Source organism: Carcharodon carcharias, chromosome 4 (assembly GCF_017639515.1).
Source record: "Carcharodon carcharias isolate sCarCar2 chromosome 4, sCarCar2.pri, whole genome shotgun sequence".
NCBI lineage: Eukaryota > Metazoa > Chordata > Chondrichthyes > Lamniformes > Lamnidae > Carcharodon > Carcharodon carcharias.
In genome coordinates this window covers 144,927,021-144,952,308 of record NC_054470.1, presented here as the reverse complement: position 1 = coordinate 144,952,308, position 25,288 = coordinate 144,927,021, and the positions used below count along the sequence as shown (strand labels likewise).

Here is a 25,288-nt window from a genome sequence, read left to right as displayed (position 1 = left end):
ACCTCCCTCCCCCCTCCCCCTTCCTCCCCTCTGCCCTCCCCACACCCCCCCTCCCCCACCCCACCCCACCGTATGCTTTATAATGGCAAACTGTATTGGCATACATAGACCTCCTGGCGTAATTAACAGAAAATTGAATGCCGGTGAGAGAAATTTGGTCAGACTTATCTATTAATTGGAAATTTGCCAACACTTTAATTGCCAGGCCGTTATTTAATTTGTCAGTAGGTGCCCATGATTGACCTATCTGACCTATTACAATTCAATGGTAGATGTTGAGTATCTCACAGTGGAAGGAAAGCTCAGATGTGGAGTTTATGGGACAGAAGCCTATAGATAAATCCACCAAACCACATATATAACACTGCAGATTGACTATGTTGGCTCTGCAATAGATGTAGGGGAAGCACGTGATAAGGTAGCCAGGGTAGCTTGAAAGTATCACCCACATATGTTGAAAAACAGAAAATTCTGAAAGTGCGCAAGTCATACAGCACCTTTGCACCAAACCACCAAGCTAATGTTTCAGGATTAACCTTTCAGAATTCCCTAACTAAGTTATGCTTTTGGAGTATGTAAAGGATATGAGAATGTAATCTGTGATTTCCCCATATGATCCTTTTCATTCACTGCTCCAGGATAAAGCAAAACAACAGAAGACTCCAGTAAAACTGGAAATACTTTGCAGGTCCAGCATTTCTAGCATCTTCTGTCTTTATTTCAGATTTCCAAGCATCTGCACTATTTTGCTTTTCTAACTGAAGGCTCCACCCAGGAAAGGCAGTGTTTTTACACTACACAAAGGAAAAGAGGCATATTTTTTCTTGTGGTTTTCTGTGATTACTTAGAATGACTCCAGCAGTATGTCTTTTTTAAAAGAATCGTGTCTCACTAGTATATTTGGTGAGGATTGAGTAAGAAGGATTGCAGACAGGAACTTATGTAACTCCCCTGAATGAGAGAGGTTTTCTATCTAGTAGCTTGATGGAGTTTATTCTGTTTATAGTAGAAGCACTTAAATTATGGTTGTCAACTTCAGCATCCAAAAGAAATAGCAGTCTTCTGTGCAACAATGTGATAAATCACCAATCTTCAGAGATGTAAAATTGTACACTTAGATTTTTAAAGAAGGGCTCTTGAACTTCATGCAGTCCTTTTAGTAAACTCTTGATATGTTATTCCAATGTATTGTATTTCCACAGGGCTTTGAGATATATTTATGGATGTTTACAAAAATCTGTCCAACAGAAATGGCCGAAAAATCCCACAATGAGAACCAGAGTTGTGAGGTAAAATATTTTGAGAGTTATTTTTTGTGGTTCACGATGGCTATTTTGTATTGTTGCATTTTTTGATTGAGCAGTAGGTTAGCAGCAATAATTTGCACCCTGTCTTGGAAAACAGCATAAAATACAGAATATTGACTGCACTAGACAGCATTGAGAGGCCTGTAAAAAAAAAATGAATTGCCATGTGACTTAAGTAGCTGCAAAGTTATGATTAATTCTATAGGATCATTTTTATTGCAATGGATGTCCTGATCTTTCTGCATATGGGCCAAGGACATTGGTTCTAGTTGCATCTAAGTTATATTATCCTTTAAAACCAGTTGAGAAAAAGTAATTGAAGTTCATAATCTATTATCTTCTCATGGATATAACTTCAAACAGTCTCAATATTTTTGCTAGTTTTAACCTGTGTTTAATTCATTTTCTTGATGTGGATATCTCTGTCCAAGTGGTGAAGGTGCTTCCAAAATATGTTAATCTGGTGATAACACAGATATATATGTCCAAGTAGGGACTGTATGCACCTTGAATAGGAACTTGAAGGTAATGCTGTTGCTATGCACCTGCTGCCCTTGTGCTTCTAGATGGTGGAGGTCATAGTTTTGGAAAGTGCTGCCAAAGCATCCTTGGCAAGTTACTCGTGTGCATTCTGTAGATAGTACTCATTTCAGCCATAATATGTCATTGGTGGAGGGAGTAAATGTGATGGTGTGTGATTTGCCGAGCAAATAGGTTACTTTGTTCTGGATCAAGTCAAGCATCTTGACTATTGTTGCAGCTGCATCCATCCAGGCAAGTGGAAAATATTCCATTGTGCTCTTGACTTGTGTCAAGAGGCTTGGAGGAGCTACTCGATGCAGAAACTATAGCACTTACGTGGTGGGTTCAATTGAGTTTCTGGTCAATGTTGGTCCCCAGGATATTGATTTTTGATTACTCCATTTTTGGCAGCCGTGCCTTCAGCTGCTTAAGTCTTAACCTCTGGAACTTCTCCCTTAAGTCTCTGCACTTCTACCTCTCTTTTTAATGCTTCTTAAACCTACCTTTTTGACTAAGCTTTGGGCCTTCTGTCCTAATATCGCCTTATGTAGCTCAGTGTCAAATTTTGATAGTAAAACGTTCCTGTGCCTCACAAGACAGCTATGTTAAAAGTGCTTTTTAAGTGCAAGCTGTTATCAATGGTGAAGGACTCAGCACAGATAATTCTCTCATTGCCTGACAGTATGTGGTATAAATATTACTTGACACTTAATCCTGTACCTGGTAAGTTGTCCTAATCTTTCTGCACGTAGGCATGGTCAGTTTCATTGTCTAAGGAATTGCGAATAGAGGTGAACATGTTGCTATCATCAACGAACCTTGTGATGGAGACAAGGTCACTGATGAAGTAGCTGGAGTAATTAGACCTAGGATGCTGTCACAAAGAACTCCTGCAACCATGTCTTAAAAATAAGTAATTTGGTTTCTTGAACAGCCATCATCCATTGCACCCAAGCATGACTCTAGTCACTAAAGCATTGACCCCTGATCCCCAAATGCTTCCGTTTTACTAGGGCTCCTTGGTGCTATAACTTAGCCCTAGACTTCAAGGCAGTATTCTACTGTCATTATCTCCTTACCTTGAATTGAGCTTTTGTGTTCATGTTTGTAATGTGGCTGCAATAGGGTCTGAAAACAATTGATTCTGGCAAAATCCAAAACTAAGTATCAGAGCAGGTTATTGGTGGATAAGTACTGCTTGATAGTACTGTTGACAACTCCTTCCATTATTGTGCTGCGGATTGGGAATGAGCTTATGGATGGTAATTGGCCAGGCTGGATTAGTTTCGTTTTTAGTAGACAGGATATGCCTGAGCAATTTTTCACATTGTCAGGTTGATACAGGTGTTGTAACTGTGCTGGATCACTTGGCCAGAAGTGTGGCTAATTCTGGCGCACAGATTATCAGCGCTATAGCTGGGGTGTTGTTGAGGCCCATAGCTTTTGCTGTGTCCAGTGCATTCATCCTGTTCTTGAATTCATATGGAGTGAATTGATTTGGCTGAAGACTTGAATCTCAGATAAGGAGGACATCTGAAGTAAGCTGAAGAGCTTCATCTGTTTTGGCACTTCTGACTGAAGATATTTGCAAAAGCTTCAGCCTTGTCTTCTGTACTCACATGATGGGTGATGCCATTATTGAGGATGGGAATGTACATAGAGTCTCACCTTCCTGTTAGCTGCTTACTTGTCCACCACCATACACAACTGAAAGTGGTAGGATTGAAGAGATTTGACCTGATCTGTTGTGGGAGCACTTAGCTCTCTTTAGTTGTTTAATATCTGTGTACTTCTGTGTTGTAGTTTCACTAGATTAGTATTGCATTTTTAGGTACACCTTATGCTGCTCCCAGCAGCTCTTCTACACTCTTTATTGAAAAGAAACCCTTGCATTTATGTGATGTTCTCCATGACCACTGGATATCTCAAAGTGAGATGAAGCATTTCAATGAAGCCAATGAAGCACTTTTCCTACAGTGACTACACTTCAAAATGGAGCAGCTAGTGTGCACATAGCGAATTCACACAAATAGCAATGTGATAATCTGCACTTTTGTGATGTTTATTAATCATTTGCCAGGACACAAGGGACTCCCCTGCTCTTCAAAATCTTTTACATCTACCCAAGAAGTCAAATGGGGGCCTCAGATTAACATTTCATCTGAAAGACCGCACCTCCAGCAGTGAAATGATCCTGCAGTATTACACTGGGGTGTCAGCTTTGATTTTCGTATCCAAGTGGGACATGAATCCAGGACCTTGTGACTGACTGGCGAGAGTGCTATCAACTGAGCAATTGCTGAACTAGAGTTAGTCATCTAGCTTGATTGAGGATTGAGTGGTAGCCCAGGTCCTGATGTTGCAGGGGTACAATTCTGCTACAGTGATCTACAGCACCGCATGGAGGCCCAATTGTGAGCTACAAGACCTTTCCTTAATCTATCGCATTCAGCGCAGTGGTGGTGTCACATGACACAGTAGGCTGTCCTCAATGTAAAGATGGGATTTGACCCTCAAGTATGTATGTTAACCATTCCTATAAATGCTGTCATAGACCAATACATATGTGACAGATAAATTAGGATGAATGAGAAATTCCTTCATCTTGGTTTTCTTAGCACTTATTATAAAGCCTACACTGGCAACTATGTCCCTTAGGGCTCAATCAATAGTGGAAAAGCTCCCTGGGAGGATAAAGTAGTTCAGCCAATCCTGCAAGAAAAATGATATGAAGTGCTCTAGCTAGAAGTGTCCAACAAGAAAAGGGATGACAACATTTTGTGTTCACAACAGACATAATTGAATCAGTGCTGAACACTGAGGCATGAGTAAACCATGCTACTAGGATGCTTAGTTCAATTTTCTGGAAGTTGTGCGGAAGCTGTATGGTAGGTTGCATCTGCAGTATTACATACATTCTGGTTGCTATGAGGTTAAGAAATAGCTTAGAAAAAATTAGAAATATTGTGCCTTTCATGTTCTTGTGACATTCAACAGCATTTCTCAACCAATTAATTGTTTTTGAAGTGTAGCACCTGTTTTGACAGATAAATTATGTTTGGAACTGTTGATTTAAGGGTTAAATGTAGGGACACAAGGTGGTTGATGTCTTGTAATAAAGACAGGATCTACAACAATGCAACGATTCTTCAGTACTGTACACAGTGCAGTATATGCTCAATATATACATGTCCTGCTGTCAAACTTGAGCCCACAACCTTCGGACTTGGACTTGGAGACAAAAATGCTGCCATTGGGCCAAGCTGACACTTAAAAGACCTTGAGAAAATGGAGGTTGGCAACAAAGCTGATTGCTATTATTATCACTCTATCTTGAATTACTTCTTTTATTCATTTATGGAACTGTGGGTATCTAGGACAAGGAAAGTATTTAGTGCAGTTCCCTGATTGCCCTTGAAAAGCAGTTGGTGAACTGCGTTCTTGGACAGCTGGAGTCTGTGTGGCATAGGTATACAGAGTGCTGTTAGGCCTGAGGTTCCAGAATTTTGACCCAGTGACAATAGAGGAATGGCACTTTCCAAGCCATGTTGCTGTGCGACTTGGAGGGAAATGAAAGTGATGATATTCCTATGTGCTGGCTGCCCGTTTCTAGATGTTAGAGGTCCTAGTTTTGGAAGGTCAGATTACTGTAGCTCATCTTGTAGATTGTATACACAGCAACCATATTGCACCATTGGTGGAGGGTGTGAATATTTAAGATGCTGGAGTCGAGTGGGTCACTTTGTCCAAGATGATGTCAATCTTTTTGAGTGTTGATAGAACTGCACTCATCCAGGCAAGTGGGCAGTATTTCATCACACTCCTGACTTCTGCCTAGTAGCTGGTGGAGAGGCTTTGGGGAATTGGGAGGTGAATTACTCCCTGCAGGATATCCAGCCTCTGTTCTGTTTCTGTATTGTGGCTGGTCTAGTTAACTTTCTAGTCAGTGGTGACCAATGTGATGTTGATGGTAGGAGATTGTGATGATAATGTAGTTGTTGGAGATGGCCATTGTTTGGCGCTTGTGAGGTACACATGTTACTTGCCATTTCTTTCCTAACCCTGAATGTTGTTCGAGTCTTGCTGCATATGGGCACAGACTGCTTCGTTATCTGAGTTGTGAATGGAATGGAACACTGTGCAATCATCAGTAAAAATTCCTTCTTCTGAACTTAGAGGGAAAGTCATTGATGAAGCAGCTGAAGATGGTTAAGACTTGATACTTCCCTGAGCAACTCCAGCGTGTCTTGGAGCTGAGATGGTTGGGCCTACAACAAGCACAAACATCTTCCTTTGTGCTAAGTATAACTCCAGCCAGTGGAGAGTTTCCCCTGATACCCTTGGCTTTAATTTTGTACAGCTCCTTGATGTCATGAGCAGTCACACGCTCACCACACCTCTGGAATTCAGTTATTTTGTCCGTGTTTGGACCAACTCTATAATGAGGAGTGGAGTGGTGCTGAGCATCAACAAGCAGGTTATTGCTGAGTACATGCAACTTGATAGCACTGACCTTTCATCGCTTTGATCAGTGAAAGTAGTTTAGTACGATGGTAATTAACTGGATTGGATTTGCCTTGATTTTGGTGGACGGGACCTACCTGGGCAACTTTCCACTTTGTCAGGTAGATGCCAATATTGTATCTATGCCAGAACAACTTGACTAAGACATGGCTAGTTCTGGAGCACAAATCTTCAGCACTGCAGCTTAAATGTTGTCAGGCCTATAGCCTTTTACTGTGGCCAATGCATTCTGTAGTTCCTTGAATGAATTGAATTGACTGAAGCCTGGGGACCTCAAGAGGAGGCTGAGATGGATTATCCTATTAACAAGTTTAAAATAACCTGAAGAGAGAGGTTTGCAAGGCTACACGGAGCAGTCAGAGGAGTAGGACTAGCTGTTTTGATTTTACAGAGAACCAGTACAGACATAACAGGCCAAACGCCTACTTCCGTGTTGTAAGCATTCTATGATTCTCTGGTGATGGAGATTGAAGTTCCCATCCAAAGTACATTCTTGCTACCCTCAGTGCTTCTTCTAAGTGGTGTTCAACATGAAGGAGCTGAGTAAGTACAGTAGGTAGTGATTAGGAGGTTTCCTTGTCGATGTTTGATTTGATGCCAAGAGACTTTTGGGGTCAGGAGTTGATGTTGAGGACTCCCAGACAATTTTCCCTTAAAAACATAGTTGTTAAGCGCAGTCATTTTTTTAATGTGACATCCCTTTGTCATTTTTTTAGTGTGACATCCCTTTGTCATTTTTTGTGTCGCCTCACATACCAGTTACTTCTCATAAAACAAAGCCATCGCAGTACCTTTCCAGTTGCTGGACAGCTGCATTGCTTTTTGCTCTGTTCCAACTGTATACTTCTGTTCTGCCACCTCTGGTGGGTCTGCTCTGCTGGTGGGACACACCCTGGGATGGTGACGGAGCAGCCTGGAACATTGACTGAAAAGTATGACTTTGTCAGGCCATTGCTTGAGTAGCTCTCCCAATCTTGGCACAAGTGCCCAGATGTTAGTGAGGAATATTTTGCAGTGTCCACTGGTCTTTGTTTTCCTTTGTCATGTCAGGTGATCTCTCCAGTTTTGTTCTTCTGTTTTTCCATAGCAGTTTGATACAACTGAGTGGCTTGCTAGGTCATTGCGGAGGGCAGTCAGTTAAGACTCAGCCACATTTCTCTCTGTCTGGAGTCATATGGGCTAGACTGTGTAAGGGTGGCAAATTTTCTTCCCTAAATAATATTTATGAACCAAATGGGTTTTTCCTGAAAACCCATGGTTTCATGGTCACATAATATATTTTGATCCAATCTTATTTAATTGTCTGAGTTTATAAGTTCAAACTCTTCAGAAGAAACATCCCAATGAGTACCTTACAGAGATGTTACAAAGATGATCAATAGCTTAAATAAATCATCAGAAAGGTGGTTGAGCTTTGAGGCAAGATTTTCACCCCCCACACCCCCAAAGGTTGGCAACAGAGGCAGACAAGTCCCAAAAATACCAAAACCGGCTAGCTTGCCAGTTTCCCGGCACTTTCGGTTTTGGGGGTTTAGGGTTTGGCAAGGCTGCCCACCCCCACGAGGCGGACAGCCAATTAAGCTCATTGAAGAGCCTTGTTAACAATTGGTGATGGGGGTCAACTGTTATTTTCCAGTCAGCCTCCTGATATAGTGAGGGCAGTTCAACTCCCTGGAGGCGACCACCGAGTGGCAGCCTGAGGTGTCAGTGTTCCAGGCAGGCCTGCTTGCTCTCCTTGCCTACCTGGGTGTTGGTAAAGCCAAAGGTTGCTCCTTGGAGGATTCTCTGCTTCCCCCGGCCCAACCTCTCAACACGCCTGACTGTTTTTTCCATTATATTAATTTTTTTAAGAAGTTGCTGAGCAGGCACCTCTATATTGAAGTGCCCTCTCAGTTACTCACTTTTTTTAACGAAGCCGGGGCCATTCACAGGCTTTTCCCTTCTGCGCTCAGTTTGCTATTGTTTGAACTTCTGAATTTGTTACTATATTAACACTAGCAACTAAAGCCTTCTACTTCAATGTCCTAATAAGTACCCTTAAGTCAATTTTTATATCTCTATTTTAACCTCTGAGATTTCACTGTTTGAAGCTTCAATAGAATTTGAGGTGATTGGCTCTGCAGCTTTGAGAGTCTGCACACTGCCCTTGATTGGACAGGGAACCAGTCTCCATGCCAGTTAAGGGGGCATCCCAGTCAAAATCCCAAAAGGGGTGACTCCAACCTCCCACCGGGGCGGATTTGGGTCTTGAAATATTCCCAGCTCCTGTTTCTGCGCCCCAAAGTGAAAATTCAGCCCAAGAAAACTGTATTCATTAGAACATATGTAATGAGTGCAAACCTCTTAGCTTCACCTTCAGCTATTTCAACTACATTCATGTAGGACATATCACCCTTTTTTTCTCACTATATTATTATGACCACTGGACTTTATAGGACAAATCTGCCTCATTGAATTTAAGGTAAAATGGAATGCCCTGGAATGGGGGGCAGTGTGAAGTTATACTGAACTCTGCCTGGCAATAAACCCACGTGACCTGGTTGTCATGGGGATAGAGGCCCAGCTCAAAATCTATTGAAAGTCAGGTGCAAGCTTTAAACTTGGACACAAAGGAAGAAGCACCTGGCCTTACAACAGTACAGACCTACAGACTCTGAATCAGTCAGTCTGAAGGTTTTCTGGGGGAAGAAAACCCACAACAGATGCTGCTATGCCAGGCAAAAGAAAAGGACAGCCTTTGGGGTAATCATCAAGCAGCATGCTGGGAGGACAGAATACATGTTTGAGGAAACAAGGATTGTGAAGTGTTAAAGAGCATGGTATCACCAGAGCATACCTTGCAATGGGAAGTGCATTCAATTATACTCAAAAGTGTTGAGTGAAGGGGACTTTGTTAAAAAGGACAATGGAAGATTCACCCCGGTGAAGCAAGGAATAGAGACCCTGTTCACGCCAGGAGGTTTTTAAACTTAAGACTACACCACACTCCCTGTAGACATGTATAAACGCTGCATGGAATTTTCAGTTATGTTAAGTTGCAAGGGTTACCTTTTTTGTATCTTAGCATATTAGTTACCTAGTAAATAATATTTAGCTGATGTTGACTTCTTTAGCTGGTTTGTTCAGTAAAAGCCTTAAAACATGAAATATGTGTAATTTTTTACCTAGGTTATTGAGAAATTCATATCTCTTTAAAAGTTATCGATCTCTACAGGGGTTGTAACAGTATACAATATGCTACACCTATACATGTTAACTTGCATCTGCCACAGTTCACTTGCCTATCTTGCCAGCTGATTCTGTAGGTCCTTGGTTGGCCTTCTCTAGTTCAATTGTACTTTTCTCTCCTACCCTCAGTTTTCTAGTGTCTGCAAATTTAACCTGTTTTGATTGAACTTTTGAATTAGTTACTATATTTACACTGGTAATTAAAGCTGCCTACTTCAATATTCTAACAAGTACCCTCCAGTCATATTTTTAATTCCAATTTTAACTTCCAAGATCCCACTGCATTAGCTTAATTAGAATTTGAAAAGATTGAGAAATGAGTGTGTTGGCTCCTTATTTTGTCAAGTTGCTTCATGTATCTGGAGAAAAGTACTTTCATAAGATGCTCATTGTGTATGTGGATTATTTTTTCTCTACAGCAGTGTATTTGGTGAATTGTATGTAATGTTTGCTTACTTTTCTTTTTGTTTCTCCCTATTGTAGTGGGTTTGTTTTCTTGCGATTGATTTGCCCAGCCATCCTCAATCCACGGATGTTCAGTATCATTTTGGGTGAGTTATGCCTGGTGAGAATTTGCATTGCTTTATACTTTAGAACTATGGTTTCTTTCACATCCTCGGGGCATCCCACAGCATGAGCTTCCTGATCCAACTTAGGAAACATTCGAATTTCCTCCTCTTTCGTATATGTAGGTGAAACTAACTTCAACATCTTCCATCTTGTTGATATGTAATAGATAATTAAAATTGCCTGGTCTGGAGGTTTTGCCAATCAAAAACTGCTGTAATAGTCCTTTAAAGAGCATTATTTACAACATTTGTGGCCCCAACCAGATTGCTTTCTGCCTGTATTCCGAAGGAAACTTAATCAGGGACAAAGGGCTATTGTTTTGAAGTCAGTAGAATCTTTCTAAAATAAAAACAGAAAATGCTGGAAATACTCAGTATACCCTTGAGGTTTTTGTTGTCTGTGACCTATTTATTTAAGTGCACCAACCCTTTGGCCGTTCAAAGTTTTCTACGTGGCTGTGCACATACAGTGACTTCATGTGTTACTGTACAGCTTAGAAAGGAACATTGTTTAACAAGTCTACTAGCTGTGAGGAGAGCAAAAGAGTTAATGTTTCAGGTCAACGAACTTGCATCAGAACCTGCTGAGTATTTCCAGTATCTGCAGCATTTTGTCTTTGTATAAGAGTGCTCCTAAAGATATGCTAGTGATCTAAAAGTGATAGAGAGTGCATTTGGTCTGGTTAGGGTGGATGGAGTGGGAGAAAAATACCGAATCAGAAAAAGTGAGAAAAACAGGAGAGAAAGGAGGTCAGAAAAAGGAAGATGGAAGATAAATGCGAGTGAAAGCAGGTTATGGACAAGAGGGCGTGTGGAAATGATTGCAGTGATTTTGCTTTTTATGCATAGGGTAGATCTTGAATCTTTCTGCACATGGGCTTACACTTTTATTTATGGAGGCTTACACCCATCATATGCAGCTCACATTACTTTTGATGCTTGCATCTGTACACAGATGCTAAGGTTTATGCTATCCCTTCTTTAAAAAGTTAGTTATGATGTATCTATTAAGTAATGAGTTGAGAATATTTTCTCAGATTTTAATATGCATATCTTGTTAGCTGAATTCAATACATTATTGTGTGATACTGGATAGAAGGGGGCCAATCTGTCCATCATGCCTCTGCCAGCTCCTTGGTAGAATTGATCAAGTAGTCCCACTCCTCTGCTCGTTACCCATGGGCCTGTACAATTTTTTCCCTTTAATTATTTATCTAATCCCCTTCTGCATGGTTCTACTGAATCTGCTGGCACCAAAGCTTCAGGCAATACATTCCAGATTAAAATATTTTCGCCTAATGCCTCTGGTTTTTTTGTACTAACTACTTTAAACCTGCATTTGTCTAAGTATCAACCTTTCTGCCACGAGAAGAAGTTTGCTATTAAAAAACATTCATGATTTGAATACTTCTATCAAATCTCCTCCTGGCTTTTTTTGCTCTAAGAGCAACCACAGCTTCTCTGGTCTCTCCACATAACTGTCGTCCCTGGTGCCATTCTAGTAAATCTCTCCTGTGTCCTCGCTAAGGCCCTGGCATTCTTCGTGAAGTGTGTGATTGGAATTAAACACCATACTCCACAATTCAATAGGACAAACCAGTATTTTATAGATTTGGCAAAACTTCCTTGTATTTGGACTTTACCTCTATTAGTAAAGCCAAAGAACCCATAGACATTCTTAGCCTTCTCAATTTCTCCTGCCACCTTCAAAGATTTATGTGTATGTACCCCAGGTCTATCTTCCTGCACTCTTTAAAATTTCAGTTCCATTTAGTATATGTTGTCTCTCCTCATTCTTCCTTCCAAAATGCATCGCTTGCTTTTCTCTGTGTTAAATTTCAACTGTCATTTGTCTGTCCATTTCAACAATCTGTGTGTTCTCCTGTAGTCAGTTGCTGGCCTCCATGTTATTTACTGCATTTGAGTTTGTCATCTGCAAACTTTGAAATCATACCCTGTATACCCATGCTTGTAATTTGTAGAATTATTTCTGAATGTGTGATCATTGATTAATTTTGCAGAAATCAGAAAATATTTTAGTACAATATGTAATGATAAAATGCAAACTGCAACAATAAATTTTAGTTTCTGCTTTTTTTTAGATCCTCCTTCCACAACAGCTGCGAGGACTCTCACTCTTGTTGCAAAGTCCCTTCAAAACTTAGCAAATTTAGTGGAATTTGGAGCTAAGGTATTCAATTTGAATCTTACAAGTTCAAGCCAAATTAATTTTGTTTATCCCTTTGCATGCTAGATAATTCTTTCACAGTTTTATAGGTAATGTTTCAAGTCACAGTGACATCACATCAAAATATTTATTTTCTGCATCACAACAGGGTCAATGCCATTTCAGTAATATTTCTATTTGCATTCCACAATTAAATAAAATAGCTGCTGAAAAGTTTTTAAGTGGAATGGACTCCACAGGAAAGCAGTACAGACAGAGGATGTGACATAATTTTTACTAATGTTTTTATATGCCACACAGCTAACACGTACATTTGCAGTGGGAATCGTAGAAAGAGACCTGGAAGTGTGAAGACTTATAGTCATCATTTTCAATCTTCCATCGCTGTGAAGAAGCAATTTTTAAAAAAATGTTTGGGACATATAGCCAGAACAGTGGAATAGAAGTCAAGAATGTAGTACCAGAACATTTATATTGCAAAAATAATTTTAAAACTGATATTTTTAGGGACAACTTAAATGATTAATGTTTGGAACAATCTACCAGGATAATGTTCTTGGTTCATTTACTGATTAACAAATAATTTGACAAGATAACCTTAAGCAGAATGTATTTCAATAATTTAAATTATGTGAGCATGCAACTTGAGTAGGTAATGTTCTGTAAGTTGCGTGATATTCAGTGTCTGAGGCAAAATAACCTATAATTTATTTTATTGTAGGAGCCCTATATGGAAGGTGTAAATCCATTTATCAAGAACAACAAGCACCGAATGATTATGTTCCTAGATGAATTAGGGGTAAGTGCATTTAGCATTGTTTAGTTGCCCAAAAAATCAACCCTCTTGAAGACTGCAGTTGGGATTTCTGGACAAAACATTTTTAGTGACTTTGTTTTCTTTTTTTCTGAAATTAGTCTATTAACAAGGTCCATTATGACAAGTTTCATGACCTTTAACAAAACATATTAGAAGTTGTGACCAAAACTTTGTCAAAAAGGTGCATTTTAAAGAAGAAGGGGAAATGGAAGGGCAGAGAGGCTGAGGAAAGGAATTCCAGGGCTTGGATATAGACAGCTAAAGGCACAACTATGGGGTGGAGCTATTTTGGATACAAAAAACGCACAGGATTGGAGAAGGAGAGTTCTAAGGGGCTGCAGGTGTAGAGGAAGCTAGTGAATAGGGAGAGATGAGGCCATTACATGATTTACACACAAGGTTGGGAATGTTGTAATTAGAGAATTGGAGTTGTTGTGGGGAGTGTGATCCATCATAGTGAAACGAGGTCAAGGGTGATAGGTGAGCTGGGCAGTATAGGATAAGATATGAATAGCAGGTTAAGAGGATGGGAGGCTGCCCAAGACAGCATTGTGATAATTGAGTCTAGAGGTGGCTTGGCATGGATGAGGAGTTCATCAGTAGATAAGGTGAGGTAATGGTGGAAGCTGGTAATGTTAGATAGGTAGAACAAGGTGTCTTTGTGATGACGAGTATATGGAGGATGTGAGAAACTCAGCATGGAGATTTTAAGTGGTATGGTTAAACCTGCTGCAATGCAACCAGCAGGAAGCAAGACCTGGTCAGCATTCAGGCTTCGGTTGATGTGTGACGCAACTGTTACTTGATCAATGCCTAGCACTTATGTGACATTTTCAGTAAGAGAGTGTTTAACTAGCTCCCCTTGACAATCAATGACATAACCATCAATGAATCCCCTACCATCAACATCTTGGGGGTTACAATTAACCAGAAACCTAACTGGACCAGCCACATTAATAATGTGGCTCTGACAGCAGGTCCACCAATGAGAAATCTGTAGCTAATAACTCACTTAATGACTCCCCACACCCCGTCTAATATCTCTGTGAAGCACAAGTCAGGAGTGTGACTGAATACTCCACACTTTTCTGGATTAATGCTGTTCCAACAACAATTAAAAAGCTCACAACCAGACCCTGGACAAAGAAGCCTGCTTGGCTGGCACCCCATCCACCACCTTAAATATTCATTCTCTCCACCACCAATGCATAATAAAAGCACTGTGTGCCACCCATGAGATGCACTGCAGCAGCTTCCAAACCTCCAACCTCTACCGCCTAGAACAAGGGCTGCAAGCACATTAGAACTATCACCACTTGCAAGTTCCCCCCAGATCTCACAGGCCAGAATCTTTCCATCGGCAAGTTGGGGGCGGGGCCCACTCACCAATGCAGGATGCCGTTGGGAGGAACCCCCGATGTCATCCCGCCCCATTTAAATATTCAGGAGGGCAGGCGGACAGCGAAACCAGCTGTCTGCCCACCGACCTGTCAATGGCCAATTGAGGCCATTGACAGGATAAATAATCCAATTAAAGGCCCTGCCCGTCCAACCTTAAGGCTAGTGGGCAGGCCAGGAGCCCCAGCGGGATGAGGTTTCATGTCCATTTTAAAAATCTTTCATAAACTTTATATCACATTTATTAACATGTCCCATCTCGTGTGACATTATCACATGAGGAGGACATGTTAATAATATTTTTATTTTTCTATTTTTGAGGTTTTTTAAACTCACCAATCTCCCTGAGGCAGCACTTAGTCTCAGGGAGCAATGTGCTCTTTCACCTGTGCGAAAGAGCGCACTTTGACAGTTGGGGGAACCCCCCCCCCCCCAGCACAGGAAGCGCATAGCACTTCCCATCGGGCAGCCCGCTGGACAGGCCATAATTGGCCTGCCCACTGAAAATGGCGGCGGGGCCCATTTCGGCAGCGGAGTTCGAGGGCTAAATTCTGCTCACAGTATCCTGACTTGGAAATTTATCATTGTTCCTTCACTGTCACTGGGTCAAAATCCTGGAACTCCCTCACCATCAGTACTGTGGCTGCAAGTACATCACAAGGACTTGCAGTGGTTCGAGAAGGTGGCTCGCCATCACCTTCTTGAGGACACTTGGGGATGGGCAATAAATGCAGGCCTTACCAGCAGCATGCACATCCCATAAATGGCCAAAGGGATGGTGAAGATGGTGTGTTTCATCTTCTCAGATTTTAACTAAAGGAAACTGCTACTCATTCAAGAATGAATATTGAACAAGAAGGTTGATAACAGAAGCAGTAGAGGGGTTAAGCAAACTGGTGACCGGATAAAACTGCACGTCATTAGCTTAGATTGGTAAGCTGATGCCCACCTTGACGATTCATGTCTTCAAAGATTGGTATGTAGATGCCAAAGTGGGGGGTTTGGGTGGGGCAAGGGTGGAACCTTGGAGGAAGCTAGAGTTAACAGGGTGAGAAGAGAAGCCATTTACAAGGATGCCAAGAGTAGAACCAAGTGAGGAAATAAGAGCGTAAAAAGTGGGAGCAGGAGAAGACTGGACTGCCTATCAAGACTGCTGTGCCATTCAATATGATCGTGGCCAATCTTGGGCTTCAATTCCATTTTCCTTCCACTCCCCATATCCATGAGAGACCAAATATCTGTCTATCTTGGCCTTAAATATAACCAATGATGGTGCATCCACAACCCTCTGGGATAAAGCAATGCAAAAATTCACAACCTTCTGAATTAATAAATTTCTCCTCATTTCAGTCCTAAATGATCAACCCTTTATGCTGAAACTGTGTCCCTTTGTTCCAGATGTCCCAACCAGGGGAAACAACTTCTCAGTATCTACCCTATCAAGCCCCTTCATAATCTTGAATGTTTCAATGAGATCACCTCTCATTCTTCTAAACACAAGAGAATATAGATCCAGTTTTCTCAGCTTCTCATCATAGAACCATCTTCTCTGTACTCTTCCCAATGCAATTTCTTAAATATGGAGACAGAATTGCACACAGTCTTCTAATTTAGTGGTCTCACCAAAGCCCCATACAGCTGCAGCAAGACTTCTTACTCTTGTACTCCAATTCCCTTGCAATTACGGCCAACATGCCATTAGTTTTCCTATTTGTTTGCTATACCTGCATGCAAACTTTTTGGGTTCCGTGTATGAGTACACCTAAATCTCTCTCAGTATCAAAATTTATAATTGAGACTTCAACTCCATTCAACAAATGAGGCACTACAGTTAAAGTGTATAATCCTGATAGCGCTGATGCCCTCATCCTCAGAATGTGGGATACTTCAATTGGTGGTACTTTTATCTCTTTTTTAGACGGATATGTTTCTTTCAGTATGCAGACATCACAACATATTTAACTTTACTTTAGGAAAGAACAGATGCACATTTGAAAGGCGCTCACTATTGATGGTTTTTTTTCATTCACAGGATGTGGGCTTCGCTGGCTAGGCCAGCATTTATTGCCCATCCTTAGTTGCCCTTGAGAAGGTGGTGGTGAGCTGCCACCTTGAGCCGCTGCAGTCCACATGGTGTAGGTACACCCAAAGTGCTGTTAGGGAGAGAGTTCCAGAATGTTGGCTCCAACTTGGATCCCATTTCTGTTTAAGGATCAGATTTCTGTATTTTTTTTTAATTAAATGAGATTTTATTTTATCTTTAGAACGTCCCAGAGCTTCCTGACACTACAGAGCACTTTAGGACCGACTTGTCTCGTGATTTGGCAGCTTTGCATGAAGTTTGCGCAGCACATTCGGATGAACTTCGCACCTTAAGCAATGAACGAGGAGTTCAGCAGGTAACTTGTATTTTTAATTCAGTTGCTACCAAAATTGAAAGGTTATGAAGAATTCCGATTAACATTTTTGGTTGCATGAATGAGAAGAGTTGTGATCAGTGATGTGCAGAAATTGAATTCATACAAATTGAGGCATAATTGTTAACCCATCTTGATCTTCTAAATTAACAGGTCTAGTAATTCAACTAAATCAAACCAATTAATGACAGTAGCTCCTAAAAAATGTTGCAAGCTAGGATGAAGGAGTCAGTCAGTATGCTCTAATTCACAGTTCCTGCTCATTGTTACCCAGTACAGCTTCCACGAAAGCGTACAGGTTAGATGAATCACTTCAGTTTTAAGTGCCTTTCATGACCAAATAACTGTCATCACTCACTATCGAGACCTATAACATGACTGTTGTGGATTGTTTGTCTGCAGTATTTCCTACTCATTTCCTGGCTACTTGTTGGGATAATCAAAATGGGTTTTTTTTTTACCAATTTTGAACATAATTTCCTGTATCTGGATCAGTAAAAAAAAACAATTACTTCCAAATTCCAGTCTAAAAGGTCCCAAGTTCTTTTTAGTCTTTTTGTGTACCAAGTTGTATATGCATCATGCAGATTGCATGGTGCACATGCTGCACATACATAAGTGCTGCAGGTGCGTGTAGGATCACAATTATCAGTGACAAATTCTGTTGAAGGAGTGGAAAACCTGAAGTCAGTTTAGCAAGAGATCTGATTTTTTTTTTCTTTCTTTGTTCTGTTTAAGAGGCAGCTTGACAAATACATGAATAGAACGGGAATAGAGGGATATGGACCCTTGAAGTGCAAAATGATTTAGTATGACAGGCAATATGATCGGCGCAGGCTTGGAGGGCCGAAGGGCCTGTTCCTGTGCTGTACTTTTCTTTCTTTCTTTGATTGTCTTGTACTTTACATACGAACATGTGGATTAGAAGAATCTATCTAACTCAGCCTTAAAAATATTCAATGACCCTGCCGCCACCACTAGAGAGTTCCACAGACTCATGACCCTTGGCGAAAAAAAATTCTCCTCATTTCATTTGTCTCACCCAAGAATGATCAACTATTGGACATGTTTCTGCTTTTCACTCAGCTTTGGTAGATAGAATGGAAGAAAAGCAACTTGTGTTGCTTTTCTCAATCAGCCAAAAAGTTATCTTTTTGTCTGTTATGCTGTTCTGACATTGGATTTAAACCAAATTTTTAACAGCTAGTGAAATTCTTTCAACCAATTCCTGAAATATTACCATAAAACCATTTAGAACGATTACTGTACTGGCTCCAGATTAAAAAGGAAAACCCTGGAACTCCCTTCTTAACAGTGCTGTGGGTGTACCTACACCACATGAACAGCAGTGGTTCAATAAGGCAACTCATCACCACCATCTCAAGGGCAATTAGGGATGTGCTATAATTGCTGGCCTAGCCAACAACACCCACACCCCATGAATGAAATAAAAAAAGGAAAGGCAGTAAATTTAATGGCTTTGTAGTAGTCCTAACCATCTCTTGTATGACAAATGGTAGTATATTGAAATCCCAGTCCAGTTTGCTTTATTTCCCCAAAATTGGTTCAGTTATCTCAGAGACCATTGTGTCAAAGTTTATCAAGTTATATTTCTGTTTTTCTTAAGAAAGAACCTTACAGATAAGATACACAGGGTATCTGCTTAGTACATAAATAGGGTATAACATCTAATTATGTAATGTTTTCTTTGTAGGCTCAGCAAGTGAGTATATGTAACTTGTGTTCCTCAGAGAGGAGGCAGTACCAGAAGGTTAGAGCTTACTGTACTTGTATGGTACAGAACTGAATATTTGGTTGGAGAGTGAGACACACTCAAAGGACCCCTGCATTAACTGCCTGGTCCTTTTTGATGGTTTGGCAGTCACTCATTCCCTCTGGGTGTCCTAGTGCGTTGTAATTTGAGATGTAATACACTTTTAAGAGACTGTTAGCAGATTGACCACGTGACTGTAAGACCCAATAGCTGTGCCGCGCGAGCTACACAGCTTAGAGTTAGTCTAGAGTAGGGTCTGGCTGGATAAGCACACATTACGTTACTGCCCGGTTGTTTATGTAAATATGTCCTTCACTTCATTTTGGTCTCTGAATCTGCTGTATATTATAATCGACTCCCCTGCAACCGGTTCGCGAGCAAAACGACCCATAGTTAAAATATAACAACTGACGACGAGGCAAAACACCACCAGTCGACAACACCAAGGAAAACCGCGAAAACTCAACTATACTGAAGTAGCCATGCCTGTAGGTCAATTGTAAGTACATTACAATTGTAAGCCCTCACCATAGTCATCAAAGCCAGCACCCTCCAATATGCCACAGTTTGGCTGCATCGAACCGTTTGATCAGACCACCGATGACTGGTCACATTATATTGAGCGCCTCACGTTTTTCTGTTCGGCAAACGATGTATCGGAGAAGGAGAAGAGGCGGGCTATCCTCTTGTCGACATGTGGCAGTAAAACGTACGGCCTAATTTGTAGTCTATTGGCACCCAACATCCCAGATTCCAAGAGTTTTTATGAGTTGGTAAATCTAGTAAATGGCTATTTCCAACCGAAACCCTCGGTATCAGCACAACGTTTTAAATGCAATTCGAGGTGCCACGCCCCTGGAGAGACAGTCACTTGCTATGTAGCAGCCTTGAAACAATTGACAGAGCACTGAGAGTTCAGGATATTGATTAATGACATGTTAAGAGACCGATTAGTGTGTGGGATTAACGAAGACCCCATTCAAAAAAGGCTGCTGCCTGAGACAAATTTGGATTTCAGCAAAGCCCTGGAATTGGCGCTCACAACGGAAATCGCGGTCGGGGACTCAGAAGAAATCAAGGGAGCACAAAATGACGCCATTCTTCACGTTGGGAGGGCGGCACCGGCTAGAAATGGCAGGGAAGCACAGGGCTCCACGGAAAGGCAGAGAACAGCCACCAGTAACAGACCAGCAAAAAGCAATGGCTTAACAGATAAAAACCACATTCATAATAGCAGATTTGGAACCAGACATCCTACAAATGAATGACAATTTAAATGAACCGAGTTCCTTTACTGCCATCGCATTGGGTGCATTATGCAATATTGTAAAGAAAGATTGAGGCCAAAGTTCAAACAAAAAGACAAATTTATATAACGGAGGAGCCTGAAGAAACAATATTTACTCCCTGCACAATTTAAAAATGGGTAAAACAGAGCCAATTTTTGTGACAATAGAAGTCAACAGAAAACCCCTTCAACTGGAGGTGAACTCAGGTGCATCCACCACAGTCATAGGAGAACACACGTTTAAGTATCTGAATGGAGGAGGCCACTCACTGAAGCTGGAAAATTCAGATGCCAGACAAAAGATATATACTGGCGAAAACATACGAATGAAAGATATATGCAAGGTTCCAGTACAATATGGAAGCCAGTCTATTAACCTACTCCTGATAGTAGTAGCAGGGGAGATTTTCCAACTCGGAATGAAAGTTCTACAAAAATTATTACAGAAATATACCCCTGTACCTAGGGAAGAGCTCAGGAAGATTCAGGGATTGCAAGTTAAAATCCACGTGGACCCTGGAGCAACCCCCAGATATTTGAAGGCGAGGCCAGTCCCCTATGCATTGTGAGAGAAAGTTGATGTTGAATTAGACAAGGTGGGAGTCTTACAACCTGTACAATTTTCCGAATGGTCAGCGCCCATAGTTCCAATTCTGAAGCCTGACCAGAGTATGTGAATATGCAGGGAGTACAAGTGTAGAAGTTGACCATTAACAAAATAGCCAGACTTGATAGGCACCCTATGCCAAAAATTAATGAATTGTACTCCAAGCTGGCAGGGGGAACCACATATACGAAACTCAACATGAGCCACGCTTACCAGCAAGTCGAGCTAGAAATGGCCTCTTGGGATTTTGTGACCATCAACACACGTAGGGGGTTATACCAGTATACCAAGAAACCCTTCGGAGTCTCATCGGCTCGTGTCATTTTCTAACGGACTGTGGAAAATTTGCTCCAAAGTCTACCCCATGTGGTGGTTTATCTCAATGTCCTAGTAACAGGACTAACTGATGAAGAATACTTGGCTAACTTGGAAGAGATATTGAAGCATTTCAGAGTACACTTGAAAAGGGAAAAATGTACCTTAGGAGCAAAAGAAGTGATTTACCTGGGTCATAGGGTCGACTCATAGGGCCTTAACCCAGTAGAAGACAAGGTGGTGAGAGCTATTCATGAGATGCAAGTCCCAAAAAATGCCACAGTCCTCCTTGGGTTTGGTTAACTAATGCGGTTGTTTTCTCCCAAATTTGTCAAAAGTAGTAGCTCCATTACACGGGTTACTCAAGTAAAACCACAGGCGGACTTGGCAAACCCCACAACAACAGGCTTTTATGGCAGTAAAGCAGTTACTACATTCACCGGCCCTCTTGGCACATTTCAACCTCAAGAAGCAATTGATTTTAACATGTGATGCATCCCCTTACAGATTAGGGGCGGTACTCTTCCTCAGGATTACAGATGGCTCCAAACGGCCCATTGGCTACGTTTTAAGAACGCTCACTGAGACAGAACGAAGATAGTCACAAATAGAAAAAGAAGGCTTATCCATCGTATTTGGTGTTAAGAAGTTCCACCAATACATCCATGGTCACCACTTCACCATAGTATCCAACCACAAGCCACTAGTAGGCTTAAATTAAAGCAAAATATTGCAGATGCTGGAAATCTGAAACAAAAACAAAAATAGCTGGAAAAACATAGTAGGTCTGACAGCATCTGCGGAGAGGAATACAATTAACGTTTTGGGTCCATATGATATTTTGTCAGAACTAAAAAAAAAATAGAAATAGGTGAAATATAAGCTGTTTGAGGGGGGTGGAACAGGTAGAGCTGAATAGAGGACCAGTGATAGGTGGAGGCAAAGAAGAGATTGCCAAAGATGTCATAGACAAAAGGACAAAGAGGTGGTGATATTAGCTAAGGAATGTGCTAATGGTGACATTAAGGGTAGAAAGCAGGATGAGCAAGTGACAGATGGCCCTAGTGGGGGTGGGATAGGGGGAATGGATCGAAATGGGCTGAAAGGTAGAGATAAAACAATGGATGGAAATAAATTTAAACATAATAGAAATAGGTGAGAAAAGAAAAATATATTTAAAACGTTTATAAATTATTAGAAAAAAGGGGGATCAGAAAGGGGGTTGGGATGGAGGAGAGAATTCATGATCTGAAGTTGTTGAACTCAATGTTAAGTCCGGAAGACTGTAAAGTGCCTAATCAGAAGATGAGGTGCTGTTCCTCCAGTTTGCGTTGAGCTTCAATGGAACATTGCAGCAGGCCAAGGAGGACATGCGGGCATGAGAGCAGGGTGATGTGTTGAAATGACAAGCGATAGGGAGGTCTGGGTCATGCTTGCGGACAAACCAAAGGTGTTCCACAAAACGGTCACCCAGTCTGTTTTTGGTCTCTCCAATGTAGAGGAGACCGCATTAGGAGCAGCGAATGTAGTAGACTAAATTGAGGGAAGTGCAAGTGAAATGCTGCTTCACTTGAAAGGAGTGTTTGGGCCCTTGGACAGTGAGGAGGGGTGGGGGGGTGGGGATGGAGGGCAAGTAAAGGCGCAGGTGTTGCACTTTCTGCTGTTGCATGAGAAGGTGCATGAGAAGGGTTTGAGGTGTAGGGGGTGATGGAGGAGTGGACCAGGGTCTCCCGGAGGGAACGGTCCCTACGGAATGCTGACGGGGGGGGTGAAGGGAAGATGTGTTTGGTGGCATCATGCTGGAGTTGGCGGAAATGACGGAGGATGATCCTTTGAATGCAAAGGCTGGTGGGATGATATGTGAGGACAAGGGGACTCTATCACAGGTCTGGGAGGGAGAGGAAGGTGTGAGGGCGGATGCGCGGGAGATGGGCTGGACACGGTTGAGGGCCCTGTCAACCACCGTGGGTGGAATACCTCAGTTAAGGATGAAGGAAGACATATCAGAGGAACTGTTTTGGAAAGTGGCATCATCAGAACAGATGCGACGGAGACGAAGGAACTGAGAGAATGGGATGGAGTCCTTACAGGAAGCAGGGTGTGAGGAGCTGTAGTCAAGGTAGCTGTGGAAGTCGGTAGGCTTATATTGATTATAATGATAATGTAATTGAACCATGATAGGGTCCCCCTTGACCTCAATTATTAGCTCACCAGCCTCCGCATTCAAAGGATCATTTTCCACCATTTCTGCCAACTACAGCATGATGCCACCACCAAACGCACCTTCCCTTCACCCCCCCACACACACACACACACACACACACGCCCCCGTCAGCATTCCGTAGGGACTGTTCCCTCCGGGACACCAAGGTCCACTCCTCCATCACCCCCTACACCTCAACCCCCTCCCACGGCTTTTTCCCATGCAATCGCAGAAGGTGCAACACCTGCCCCTTTACTTTCCCCCTCCTCACTGTCCAAGGGCCCAAACACTCCTTTCAAGTGAAGCAGCACTTCACTTGCACTTCCCTCAATTTAGCCAACTGCATTCACTGCTCCCAATGCGGTCTCCTCTACATTAGAGAGACCAAACAGACTGGGTGACCGCTTTGCAGAACACCTTCGGTCTGTCCGCAAGCATGACCCAGACCTCCCTATCGCTTGCCATTTCAACACACCACCCTGTCTCATGCCCACATGTCCGTCCTTGGCCTGCTGCAATGTTCCAGTGAAGCTCAAAGCAAACTGGAGGAATAACACCTCATCTTCCGATTAGGCATTTTACAGCCTTCCGGACTTAACGTTGAGTTCAACAACTTCAGATCATGAACTCGCTCCTCCATCCCCACCCTCTTTCCTATCCCCCTTTTTTCTAAAAATTTATAAATTTTTAAAATATATTTTTCTTTTCCCACTTTCTATTATTTTTAAATTTATTTCCATCCATTGTTTTATCTCCACCTTTTAGCCCATTTTGATCCCTTCCCCCTATCCCACCCCCACTAGGGCTATCCATCACTTGCTTGTCCTGTTTTATACCCTTAATGTCACCATTAGCACATTCCTTAGCTAATACCACCGTCAACACCCCTTTGTCCTTTTGTCTATGACGTCTTTGGCAATCTCTTCTTTGCCTCACTGGCCCTTTATCCAGCACTACCTGTCCCACCCCCATCAAACAGCTTATGTTTTACCTATTTCTATTTTTCTTTCATTCTGAAGAAGAGTCATATGTACTCAAAACGTTAACTGTATTCCTCTCCACAGATGCTGTCAGACCTGCTGAGTTTTTCCAGCTATTTTTGTTTTTGTACCACTAATAGGCTTGTTTGGGGAAGATAAGGCAATACTCCCAATCACCTCGGCATGCATCCAAAGATGGGTGCTGATTCTAGCTGCTTACAAATATACTTTTATCCACTGCCAGGAAGCCAGATTGCCAATGCCGACGCACTGAGCTGACTACCCCTAAAGGACAGCAATATGAATGTCCCCACCCCTCAAGAACTTGTCTTGTTATTAAATTTTCTGGATTCATCACCAGTAAATGCCAAACTGATCAGAGAGTGGACCAACCATGATCCAGTTTTGTCTCACCTCAGGGGTGGTGCAGAGGTGGTCTAACAAGCCAACAAAATGAAGCCCTATTTTAACAGGAGATATGAGCTCACCTTACTGTAGGGAGCGAGAGTCATTGGGCCTCCCAGAGGAAGATGGGCCTTATTAATAGAATTGCAGAGCGCTCACCCCGACATCTCCAGAATGAAAATGTTGGCGTGCAGCTACTTATGGTGGCCAGGGATGGACACTGAAATCGAAAGCATAGTCAAGAGCCGCATGCAGTGCCAACAGGTGCAGAAAATGCCGCCTTCATCCTTGGGAACGGCCAGAAGGCCATGGGTCTGTCTCCATATTGACCACGCGGGACCTTTTTTGGGCACAATGTTCCCCTTACTTATTGACTCCCGCTATAAATGGATGGATGTATATGAGGTGCCATCACCCACATTTGCCACCAACATAGATTATGTCAGAGTTTCGCGATATACAGTTTACCAGAGGTAACAGTGTCTGACAATGGAATGGCATTCATTAACAGGGAGTTCCAAACGTTTACAACTCAACGGCATAACACATGTCAAGACCTCACCATACCACCCTGCATCCATCAGGTTGGGGGAGAGGGCAGTCCAGACCTTCAAGGCCAGAATGAAAAATCTAGAGGGGTCTCTATAGCAGCAAAGTTATCACGCTTCCTGCTCAGCTACAGAACCACGCCACATTTGACCACCAGTATTGCCCATGCAGTTTTGACTGAAACGTGCAAGATCCTG

The 25,288-nt window shown here is 42.0% G+C and overlaps 1 protein-coding gene across 1 annotated transcript in view; it reads left to right on the top strand.

Moving 5' to 3' along the window:
• LOC121277424 (ras GTPase-activating protein 1-like) overlaps positions 1–25,288 on the top strand; it is a 218,317-nt gene that overhangs the window by 191,093 nt on the left and 1,936 nt on the right. Inside the window, exons 20-24 of the mRNA XM_041186867.1 lie at positions 1,203–1,289; positions 10,065–10,132; positions 12,253–12,341; positions 13,060–13,137; positions 16,818–16,952. Coding sequence (XP_041042801.1) covers positions 1,203–1,289; positions 10,065–10,132; positions 12,253–12,341; positions 13,060–13,137; positions 16,818–16,952 — 457 coding nt within the window. The remainder of the gene's footprint in view (positions 1–1,202; positions 1,290–10,064; positions 10,133–12,252; positions 12,342–13,059; positions 13,138–16,817; positions 16,953–25,288) is intronic.